Source organism: Suncus etruscus, chromosome 20 (genome assembly GCF_024139225.1).
Source record: "Suncus etruscus isolate mSunEtr1 chromosome 20, mSunEtr1.pri.cur, whole genome shotgun sequence".
Taxonomy (NCBI): domain Eukaryota; kingdom Metazoa; phylum Chordata; class Mammalia; order Eulipotyphla; family Soricidae; genus Suncus; species Suncus etruscus.
The window spans coordinates 4,545,018-4,557,626 of NC_064867.1; the positions used below are offsets into that span (position 1 = coordinate 4,545,018).

Below are 12,609 nucleotides of genomic sequence, written 5' to 3' on the forward strand. Positions count from 1 at the left end.
AGATGCGACTATATTTTGTCTATTATATGCATCTATGTATACAGATTACAAGAGGATGGGAGTATAGAAACATCCCAGCAAAACCTAACTGCTAGAAAAAGTGAAAGTCAAGTCTAAATATGAGTTTTCTAGTTGTCAAAAAAGAAAATTTTATACAGTATTTTTTCTTCTTTTGTGCTTGTTTTGTCCTTCAAATCTCTCACTAAGCCACTCTGAAACACTGTACCTACTTATTTTAGGATGACAATTTATCTCTTTATTAGAAATCCCCTTACCATACTTTAATTACTTATATAATTCCATTTTCATAATGTTCTGTAACAAATCTCTGCTCCCACCCCACATCCTGTTTAACTATATTAAAACAATAAAGTAATTATTGTGGAAATTCATTCATTCAAGAACATTTAATTTCTACTTTCACAGAATAACTAATGTATGATAAAACTTACAGAATAAATTTAAGTGCTTTAAAAGTATCTGTACTCTATTTTGAGTGGCACTACACATTAGGATATAATCAAGTATGCAATAAAATTTTGCTGAATAAATGAATACATAAGTCACTCTCATTTTTTGCACTCTCATAGAAATAGAGGACAATTAGGAATGACTATAACTATATATTTGCATCTATAAGTATTCATATAGTTTATAAGCTTATAAATGGAATAATATGATTGTAAAATGTGTTTGCCATAAAATAATTAGTTGAAATGAAAAAAAATCTAATGTAATCTCGACAATTTAGGGTCTAGAATTGCTTCCCTAATATTCTTATTAAAAATGGTAAGCATAACATAAGACTTAAAAGAACAAGATGCTAGATATAGATATTTTTAAAGTGGATGAGAAGATTGATTTTGAAACAGTGAAAATGGGACTTGTGTAACCAAAATCCAATGACTAAATATAAGAACATACAACACATTAAAGGGAAGATTGGCTGAAAAGAAGGCTTGTCTTTACCTCTAGCCTGATATATATTTTCATTTCTTGCAAAAAAGTCTAATAATATTAAAAAAAAATATATATATATAACTTCCAAACTTACCTGAAAAGATAAATATTAACTAATATTGGCCTTCTGATTTTGGAATTATATTTAGCATCAGAAGTCTAAGTGTTGAATATTATTTTAAAATAAATTTATATTAGTCAATTCTTTCATTATGAAAAGATATCACTAGACAAATATTTTGATCCTTATAGTTAGATATTCAATATGCTGGTTTAATGATATGGTAAACAAAAGTCACATCATCTTTGTTTGGGAGGGCACACCTGGCAGAGTTCAAGAGATCTGCACTCAAGAATCACTCCTGGGGGCTGGAGAGATAGCAGTATGGCATTTGCCTTGCATTCTGCCAATGAAGGACAGACCTCGATTCTATTCCTGGATTTACATATGGTCCCCCACACCTGCCAGGAGCGATTTCTGAGCACAGAGGCAGGAGTAACCCCTGAGTGCCATCGGGTGTGGCCCCAAAACAAAACAAAATAAATTCACTTATCTCCTGGAAAGCTCAGGGAATATCCTCTTTATATTTCATAGGTATAGATGCTCATTTATATTCAAGAAACCAGGCAAATTTGAGAAAAAATGGGACACACTTCATAAGAAAAGATGCAAATGTGTATATATGTAATGTTTCCTTTTGAAAGAAAAATACTGCTAACCTAAATTAAACCATGTTAATCTGTAAGTTTAGCTTTCAACTAGTGTTTAATTGTCTTTATTCTCATAAGAATGGAAATATTGGGCCCCGGAGAGATAGCACAGTGGCGTTTGCCTTGCAAGCAGCCAATCCAGGACCAAAGGTGGTTGGTTCAAATCCCGGTGTCCCATATGGTCCCCCGTGCCTGCCAGGAGCTATTTCTGAGCAGACAGCCAGGAGTAACCTCTGAGCACCGCCAGATGTGACCCAAAAATCAACCAACCAACCAAACAAACAAACAAAAAGAATGGAAATATCTAATTAAGAGTATGTAATGATATAAAAATAAGTAGAATGTATAAAATACAAGACTATTATTCCTTGGACTATGATAGCACAGTCAAGACTGGAATTTTATATTTCCATTACATATATCTCAGAAGAGCCAAAGCTGATATTCTCTGTCCTGATATAATTTTTCAAAGTTCATAAACTTTGTAGTTTCATAAACTAAAGTTTTATAAACTAGTCATAAACTAGTGTTACCTGATAAATCTGCAAGCTATTAAGTGTGTAGAGGCTAGATGGAAAAATTTTTATTCTGGAAGATTTTGCCTATGTTTTAAGTCATAACTAATTTATTGCTGTATTTTACCTTCCTTTAAGTTACTAGTACTGTAGTTCACAACTGAGTTGCTAATTTATATTCAATAGAATGGGAATTTACATCATATGATCCAATATAAAGTTCGAGTTAGAACTTGACACATATTTGGTTTCTAAAAAGGAAAAATAATAAAACATAATAAAACATAGGTGAAGGTGGAAAAAGTATGATATAGGTCCACTGCTATCAAAAGTACTTCAGAGTGACATACACTTAAATCCCTAAAAGTAAATGCAATTTATACATATCAATTATTTGAGTTCAAAGAATAAATGAAGTGGGATGTCATTATATTTCGGGATCCCTTATGTATTTTATTTTATTTGCTTAATTTTAGCCTTCACATAGTGGTGCTATGGCTTATCTCTGGTTTTGTTTTCAGGGTTTTCTTCTTATAACAATTGGGGCCATATGGGCTTTCAGGGATTGAATCCAAACCAGTCATCTCCAAGGCAAATACCCTACCCACTTTATTATCAATCTAGCTCCTCCCTTTAGTATATTAGCAACAACTAATAACTAACAGAACAACTAATATAACATAACATAACATATTAACAATAACAACAGTGGGTTAAATATTTGTATACCTTATCTCCCCAAATGATGGCAGGTCAGTGATATATGTGCTAAAATAATTAGGACAAAGTTTTCTGTGCATTCTTTATGAAATTTTGTATCCAATGGGTGTGAAAACACACACAAACATATACGCACGTATATTGGAAAAGAGATTTGAGCAAGCTGGTGATAAAAACATGACCTTCCTCCATAAGGTCAAATATTTTATTTTGATTAAACACTACAATACAGTATATATCCATTAAAAAAAGAAAACTCTATAATGTATATAAATTATTCCTTCCATTCATCAATTCTTTTCCATTACAGCTTTGGTACAATGTGATTTCAGTATATAATTTTTTAAATAATTTTAGCATCACAAACTCAACACAAAGTACAAAACTAATAATTCAAATTAGGGATATTATAATCTACACAGTGGTATTCAGTGGTAGGAGAAAATCTTACCTTGATGAAATCATGTCACTAGCTAAGCTATAAAGGCATACCTAGCAGACATGGCAGAAATATGCACCATTAACCAGCTAACATGTATTTGTCTTTGCTTTGTACAGAATACCAGCAGCATACATTTGAGCATTGAATTGAATACTTGAATTCTCAACCAGTTGATCCCCTTCCCTTAAAGGCCATATGTAAAATGTGAAGACATGTACTATAGTCAGAGCTCTCAGAATTTGACCTGCCACCCTGCATTGCTCATACTCGAACAGTTTGTCCTGCAGCTAGCCGACATCACTGGAACTGTGCTGGAGGGACAGGGTTGACCAATCAGCCTCAGGTTGTTCTGAGGGGTTGGTGGTGTGACATTACAGTAAACAGGCATTCCAGTAGCTGGAAGTGATCCTTGTCCTGCCTGGTTAGGTAGCATGATTGGCTGTTGGTAGGACTGCTGGGGCAGACCTTGAGAACCCTGGGTCATTGGCACCTGTAAGAAGAGAGAGAACTCTGCATTAAGAGTTTGTTTTAGGGATAGACCGTAGGAACACAAAAATACAATACAAAAATCCCTTCCTCGCACCTATATTCATTGCTGCGCTATTTACCATAGCCAGACTCTGCAAACAACCAAGATGCCCTTCAACAGACGAATGGCTAAAGAAACTGTGGTACATATACACAATGGGATATTATGCAACCATCAGGAAAGATTAAGTCATGAAATTTTCCTATACATGGATGTACATGGAATCTATTATGCTGAGTAAAATGAGTCAGAGGGAGAGACACAAAATGGTCTCACTCATCTATAGGTTTTAAGAAAAATAAGAAACAATCTTGCAATAATTTTCAGAGACAAAAAAGGGGAAGGCTGGAAATTCCAGTTCATGACATGATGCTCACCACAAAGAGTGGTGAGTGCAGTTAGAGAAATAACTACACTGAGAACTATACTAACAGTGTGAATGAATGAGGGAAATAGAAAGCCTGTCTAGAGTACAGGTGTGTGTAGGGTGAGGAGGAGGGAAATTTGGGACATTGATGGTGGAAATGTTGCACTGGAGAAGGGGGCTGTTCTTTACATGACTGAAACCCAACCACAATCATGTTTGTAATCAAGGTGTTTAAATAAAGATATTAATATAAAAAGGGTTTATTTTGGGTATTTAATGAATCCAGTCATAAAAAACATGCAAGAATTTGATTTCTTCTTAAGGTTACAAAGAACAGCCCTTACATAGATCAGGACAATGGAGGAGACTGTTAAGCCTATCTGATATTCTAGAATATTTGAGTCATGTCCTAGAAAGGATGGAAAGAATGATTGTGCAGTGAGTGCCTGGTACGTTTGGTAAGAAATTGATTCTTAGAAGATATGAGTTCTGTGTTTCCTTCCTTTTTCTCTCTTGAGGTTCAGAGATTTCAGACTTAATCTTCCCCAAGTGATGAAGTGCAGTCTGACAGTCTATGCTTGACAGTTGGTTTTATGCCAACTGATCTCAAGCTATTTGAAATAAAAGGGATTTAGTCTCAGAAACCTAGCTGACTCTCAATATGTTTCTTTAGAGACATCTAATGAGCTAATGGCAGAAATTTATGCAGTGTTAAGGAGGTTACCTAAAGGAAGAGAAATGAGAAGATTTTTATGGTCAGAATATACTTGTACACCTTGTATAGTTAAATTTAATAATTATCCTTCATAAACCCTAAATTTTTACTTTCTGGCTATTTCAAAAATGTAAATTCTTATAAATTATGTAAAAAGCACATAACACTTTGTCTGAAAAATACTACTTGAGTCAATAATTTCCTTTTTAACGATTTGAAATGGCCTTTAAACATATCTTTCAAGTTAAAATTAAGGTTAAATGAAATGTCTTTGGTTGTGTACCAGGATAAATACTTTTTTTTGTCTAGCTTTTTCCAATAAGCTACATTCATTGGACTATTCAAAGGTATTTCAGGAAATAATTTTAAAGGGTTTTCTTCCAACAAAGAAAATTATATGCATATGAAATTAGCAGGCTATTTAAAAGCCTCTAAAGTTATAGAAATGGAGGTGTTTTTTCCTTTTCTTTTCTGTTAGGAATGTAAAACTAATTTAAAGCCAAGAACTTTATTAAATTCTATCACGAGCAGGAGCTATCCCACGTATCCAACATCTAGTTATGCATCTAACTTGTGGACAATCCCTCAGCCTCTACTTTAACTATTTTATCACCCAGATGTTGCTGCTGTTGACCTGATAAGAAGACATTGTTGGGTAGGAGACCATCACACTTTGGATTGGGCTTCCTTGTTGGTTGCTCATCACATTCTGATTCTGGGGAGACTGCTGTACTCCAATCAAACCTTGGAATCCCTGTTGACCAGATAAGACCGACTGGTAACCTGTGAAGAAAAAACAACTTTTATACTGGTTGTCAGAAATAACACAATCTAACATAAGAAGCAGCAGATATTTTCACAAGAAAGAAATGTTTTGTTTATTTGTTTTTGTCTTGGAATTACACCCGCTAGTGTTCAGGGATCACTCCTGGCTCTGCATTCTTAGATCACTGTTGGCAGGCTTGGGGAATCATATGGGGTGCTGTGGATTGAATTCAGGTCAGTAGCAAGCAAGTGTCTGACCAATTTTGCTATTGATTTGCCCCCCCCCCCCAATTTTTTTTATTTTTTCTACTGTCCAAGAAAAGAAATGGTAAAAAAACAAAAACAAAAACAACTAAGTGACAAAATACATAAGACAGAATACAATGATTTAAAAATGCATGGGTGTGCCTTTCTGGACAAGTCAGTGGGTTATATTTCTTTTTTTATATGTGGGGCAGAATTTGTTTATTTTTATTATTTTAATTCCCTTTATACCAGCAAGTATTAACATGCATTGTTAAAAGAAGGCTGTGAACAATTCTTATACATATTGAGAAAAAATTATGACATCGATCAAATGACATAGTGGTATTAAATCTATGTACATTGTTTATAAATAAGGTTTGAGCATATATGATGGTTGTCATTTTTATTAAAGATAACATTATTTTATAGTATTTATTGAGAATGGTTATTCTTTGCTTACAAAACATCTTCAGTCATCTTATAAAATTAGACACACTAATCCATAAAATAAGAATCAATGATAGTTTTCTTAGTTTATCACATAAGTTTCAAAGAAGAGACTTGTGTTAAACATCTGTGAGAGAAGTTTGGGGAATAGGGAATAGATGAGATCAGCAGCTGGTGGACATTTGTAACATAGAAAGTTAACCTTTGGCCTTATTGTAAAGTCATTGATACAACTCATCTTACTTCACTTTCATAGTGAACTTAATTTGTGCTATTTTAAACTGCTAAAAAGAGACTTCAATTAAAACATAATTAAAGGTAATAATTGTGTTCCCTTTATATAGATTCTGTCTCAGTACACAGTGAAAGCCTTTCTTTTATATGCTGCATGAGTGTATTTTAATATTATTATTATCAACCCAAATGGCTATAGTATTTACAATTTGTACAATTGGAAAAATACCATCAGTTTTGGTGACAAGCAAAGCTGCTCAAGCCAATTCACTATCTTTCCAGAATGCCTCATATGCACAGACAATTTGGCTAAACTTATTTTACATTAATTGCAAAATGTAAACATCTATAATTTTCCACTCTGTGAATCTGCCCTTCTATTTTATATATGCTGTAGATCTTCCTAAATATTTGTTACTAATTTACTCTTATCATATTGATACTCAAATTCATGGTGGCAAGAAATTGCTAGGCAGAGAAGCCAAAAGTCTTTCCATGTAATTCTATAACAAGAAACAGACAATGAGAATGCACTTTCAAAAGCACAAGATGAACATGAGAGAAATATATTAAAATACATATTTTATCAAATGATGAGAGGCCTAAAAGGCTTCATTGGACATCCTGCAGAACACAGAAATCTACTTATAACAAAGGAGGAGCTAAAGAAAAGAGGGATGGAGAGTGTGATGAGTGGCCTTGCTTTCGATCATTATTCATGTAGTTGCTTATTGAATCCTTTTATTCCTTCATGGAGTCATCTCAAAATGACTCTGATTCACTGAGTCTCTTCAAAAATAGATTGAAGTGGCCTCTGAGAGACTCATTTATTTTCCAGCTCCTAATCAAAATTGGGGTGAAGGCAAAGTAAGTCTTAGGATAATAGAGCTGTTGAAACACACAACAACCTGAATTTCTTGGAAACAAACAATATTCAAGGAGAGAAAAGAAATGGGGAGGTTGGATGCAGAATCTATGAGAATGTTTTTCTTGTGCATAGAGGCAGCCACAACCAAGTGTTTCCCCTCCTTGGCTTTCTTTATTTGTGAACTTTAATATTCAGTTATTCTGAACAATAGGTTACTAGCTTTGCACTGAAGTTCCCATAGAAAGCTCATTCAGGTGAATAAAGATTTATACGGAGAGCAAATTCTGCTCTATATTTTCCAAACAAAAACTTAAGGGTGAGGAATTCAATTTATATTCATGAATTCCCCTCACATTTTAATTCTTTCTCCAGGCAAGATATTTACACTGTGAATGGCTTAATTGGAGTGCCACTTTTTTTTTTTAATATTACCAAACATAGGTAATGGTCCCTAAGACAAAAGATTGGTCCCTAAGACAGGAGTGTATATATAAGGTGGCCTGAGCTCTGGTCCAGGAAGGGACTAATATAAATGTGATCACTCTGCCCTCAGAATTAATTGGCAGTATTTTCCTGGGACACAACATATCCAAAGTCAGAAACAAAAATACTGGGGCAGTTGGCTTGGCTTATCTCATCTACTCAAATGAGAAATCTGTTCCAGATTGTCAATGCATAACTGTGAAATTTTAATTTTTCATATTTATTGAGGATTAATAAAATGTAATGAATTTTACAAAATAAGAATGGCCACAGTATCTGCCCTGTATTATTGCTAGTGAGAGCATAAAGATATTAGCTATTTTTTATTCAGAATTAATTCACTTTTCAAGTCAAATATGTTATTTATTTTCTAAAGGTAAAAAGGTTAGGAATAGACAAATGCTTCTTTTTATCAAAAAAGAATGAATTCTGATAGGAATAAGGAGATAGATTTTAAATGTGAAATATTCAATATGTTTCTATTCAAATATAACAATTACAGAATACTGTTTGTAGTTTCAAGATTTTTTTCATTTAGAGCCTGTGAGGGTAAAATAGTTATCAATATAGCACAACTATAAAACATCAGAATTTTAACTTGATTACAGCTTATAAGTTGGCATGTTTGCGACTCACATTACTTTAATTTTTATTTGAATATCTTGTTACAGATATGACAGTTTGAAAATGAATGAAATGAGATCAATACCTTTATTTTCAGGGTTTTTCTTTCCTTACTGTTATTGATGATTATGAGGTAGAATAATTCTAGCCATTTTTACTGTCATCCAATCCACCTAAGTAGAGCAACTTACATATTAAAGTTATTGGGAAGGGGCCCATTCAAAAGTGCTCAGGAGCCTATTTCTGGTTCTCTGATTTTGAATGATCCCTGAGGATGCTCAGGAGAATTTATGTGTTGCCAGAGATTTGAACAAGGGTTCAAATTTGAACAAGGGTTGTAACTTCTTTCACATGCCAGGCAATTGCCTAACCTGCCGTCCATTCTCTTATTATATTTATCTTATTATATTTATATATTATAGTTACATATTACAGTTATCTTATTATATTTGTAAAGCAAAAGTATTTTTATTATGGAAAATTAATTTTAGGATCAAAACTAACACTTAGATATAAAACCATTTATTTTTGATAATATATACATATACCTCCAAGTTTCTAAGAAACAATTTAGTCATTTGATGATATTACTACATTTACTCTTTGTACAATTTTGTGATGGAATTACAATAGTTTATGGCATGAAGACAGAAAGAAAAAAGATGGTTATCTTGGCATGACTTATCCCTTTTCTGAATATTAATGGTTCAAGCACTATGCCAGTATCTGTCAAATTTTTGACCTTAGCTTATTGATTTATTTTATACATTCATCTTCTTAAAAAATTGTCCAGTGTAAAGTAACTAAGTCACTCTATTTGCTAAGATTTTTAATCTGAACAGTAAATTAAATGCTTTACCATATTGTCACCACAAACTTTGGAGGCAGTTATTAATAAATAACTCAAGAATTAACATCTCATCATTTGTTAATAATGATTAACAATAAATACTTTATTAATTATAAATAGATTAATTTTACAAAGGAATAATTGTCACTTCAAGGTCATACTGATAAATAGGAGGGAAGGTTTGGATTTAAATTGTAATTTTTTTTTTATTTCAGCATCTTGGTTTTTGTTCATTAAATCGGAGTTCTATTTATAATATATTCTTCCAACTTTAACACCTTAACAAAAATCCCTTTAATGTGTCAGATAGACAATAGCCATTTTATTGCATTAATTATTTTCTATTAAGAACTATTTAACTATTAAGTTAAAACAGTTGCATGGTAAAGACAAGAGTTATGGTTCACCATTTGTTGAACAAAATCTTGCTAGTATCAAAAAAAAAAAAGAAAATCAAAGGAAAAACATAATTTCCATGTCGATCAATCATCTTTTTTTTTTTTGAGGTGGCACTAGAGGTAAGGTGTCTGCCTTGCAAGCGCTAGCCAAGGAAAGGACCACGGTTCGATCCCCCGGCGTCCCATATGGTCCCCCCAAGCCAGGGACAATTTCTGAGCGCGTAGCCAGGAGTAACCCCTGAGCATCTAACGGGTGTGGCCCGAAAAACCAAAAAAAAAAAAAAAAAAAGATCAATCATCTTAGTCAGTAACAGTTTAAAATATTTGTTGCTAAGATAGTAGGACCACAGACAGGCTGAAGGGAGGTGGAATTAGTCAAATAGACTCTGAGCTAGCTATTCATTGATTTCCTTATTTTCTAATCAGCTCACACCATAGTTTATAGTTACTTCATGGATTTCAATAGTTAATATTAAGATAATAGGTAAAAATATACATAATTTCAACATCTGAGATGAAGTCTATTCTGTCATTTGGCTGTTCCAAAACCTATTGGCCCCCAAAAGTTACTTGGGCTTTAGAAACAAAAATAAAACATGTAGTATTTGAAAGAGAAAAACAGAATGCAAGAAGATATGTGGGGACTCTGCAAAAATCTCAAATGGATCTGGAGAAATCAAGAACCTCCTTCATTTCCAGGCCAGTAGATTTCTACTTCTGGAGTTGGTAAAATGCTTGATTATGATTTTGGACTCAGTAAATATAAATTTATTATCTCATTTTACTTCCTTACCAGAGTATTGCTTTTTTTTTTTAGGAGGGGGAGGGGAATATACTCAGTGACACTCAGGTGTTACCTGTCTCTTCGCTCAGAAATCACTCCTGGCAGGCTCAGGGGACCAAATGGGATGCCAGGGTCAGCTGCATGCAATGCAAATGCCCTACCTGCTGTGCTGTCTCACTGGCTCCTATTTCTAAAACAAGAATTCTTTAGTGTTTCACCTACCTACAGTGCCTTAATACCAAGGGAATTTTGGGCAGGATTGGAAGTAGGAGTTACAAATAAATGGCATTATTTTATTACATCTGTGAAGGTTTCCTGAAACAAATCTATGTGTTCAACTTTAGGGGGATGGATATGGGTAATGGATTCCCTGTGCTTGGGTGTAAAGTAGAAAATAGCATCAATAGTCCCACAGGCATAGAGGACACACAGAACCAGGTCTAAGGCAAAAAAGGAAGGCATATGATTTTTGTAGTTGTATAGATACTCATTTTCTATAAAATAGCACCCAAGTGAGAAATTCCAGGTATGACGATGAAGGCCAATTAGGGCCAATTGTGAAAAGTAGTGTGAAAATCTTTGCATGGATTCTGACTTTCTGCCATATTCCCCATTTCTTTGGTTTAATACACTAAGTAGATCTTTTATTATTTATTTTTTTGCTTATTTAATTAGGCTATATTCATGATGTTCAGCTGTTACTTTTGACTCTCCACTCAGAAACTACTCTAGGTGGGGATTGGGGACAGTCTTGGGGGACCAGTGAGTAAACAGAGATCAGCCACATGCAAAGCAAATCTATGCCCATTATACCATCTTTCTAACCTAAAGTCGGTCTTTAAAAAACTATTTTTAAAAAACTCTTAAAATAAAGTGTGACCAGTAAACAAGTGGACCAGGAGGAGAATAGGTCAAAGGGGTGAAGTCAATGCTTTTAGGCTTGAGACCCAAAGATGATGCACTTTTTCAGTTATGTTAGGAGAAATGTAAGATACCTAGAAACAACAACAAAACAGTATCAAATTAATTATCAGGCTTTTAAAAATATAAATACATGCAAAACCTGATCTAGTTTGGAAAGCATAACCAGAGAGTTCTGTCCTTAGATAAATTAAACTAGCATGACATGATAAAAAATAGTCTAAAAAAGTAATGAAAAATTGTATGAAAAAAATCACCTTTTTCACTTTTTTCTTTTTGCTGTGGAAGCCCATTATGACACTCATCTCTGTGTAAATATTGCCTTTACCTTAGTTATTGGCAGCCTCTATATTTATGTTCTTTATTTTCATCACTATTACTATTCATGTTGCTATTGAGAAACATGCTACAGGATGACCAATGGGGAGCCTGTGTGGCTAAGGAGGTTATGCATTCCATGTCCTTGTGAAGACCAGGCCATCCTAATGAGTTTGTGGGAAGCAGTAGTTTTTCTTCGAACTTGCTCTTTTGCTCATTAGCTTTCATATTGCACAGAGTGTAATTCTTAAAAGCCTCTTTACTGTCTCCCGAGAATATACACGCATGGGTCATTTTCTAATGGCAGTATGCATCAGATGAACCATCCTATTATTGCAAGCTCGGGGCTTCTTCATTGCAATTATACTATCCTGATCCATGTTATCACAACTACAAAGCAGGTTTTCTTTCTCTTTCTTTCTTTTTTTTTTTTTTTAAATCAGGGCAAACATGAGAGACATTGTTAAATGACTAGAGGAATGGATCATGCACAGAATTTCAATGAATGCCTCTGAGGGAAGCCAGCATTGAATTCCATTTGAAATGGAAGAGGCTGTCATATTATTGAAGTAATTCTCTGAACTTTCCTGGCCCAGAGTGCTGTGCTGACAGCCAGAGAGCTTCAACAAAACGGAGGGAGAAAAGCTGCATGAAAGACTTGCAAACGTTTTACTTTCTTAATGAGGTTGTGTGCCTTAGAAAAAAACATGGC

At 33.9% G+C, this 12,609-nt stretch overlaps 1 protein-coding gene across 2 annotated transcripts in view; it reads right to left on the reverse strand.

Annotated features, from left to right (window-relative positions):
• Nucleotides 1-3,076: 3,076 nt before the first annotated feature.
• Nucleotides 3,077-12,609, reverse strand: part of ARPP21 (cAMP regulated phosphoprotein 21) — a 164,075-nt gene continuing 154,542 nt past the window's right edge. For both annotated transcript variants that reach the window (XM_049766394.1, XM_049766393.1), the window contains exons 20-21: nucleotides 5,594-5,742; nucleotides 3,077-3,838 (exon numbers count right to left, since the gene is read on the reverse strand). In XM_049766394.1, coding sequence (XP_049622351.1) covers nucleotides 3,581-3,838; nucleotides 5,594-5,742 — 407 coding nt within the window. In that variant the 3' untranslated portion in view covers nucleotides 3,077-3,580. The remainder of the gene's footprint in view (nucleotides 3,839-5,593; nucleotides 5,743-12,609) is intronic.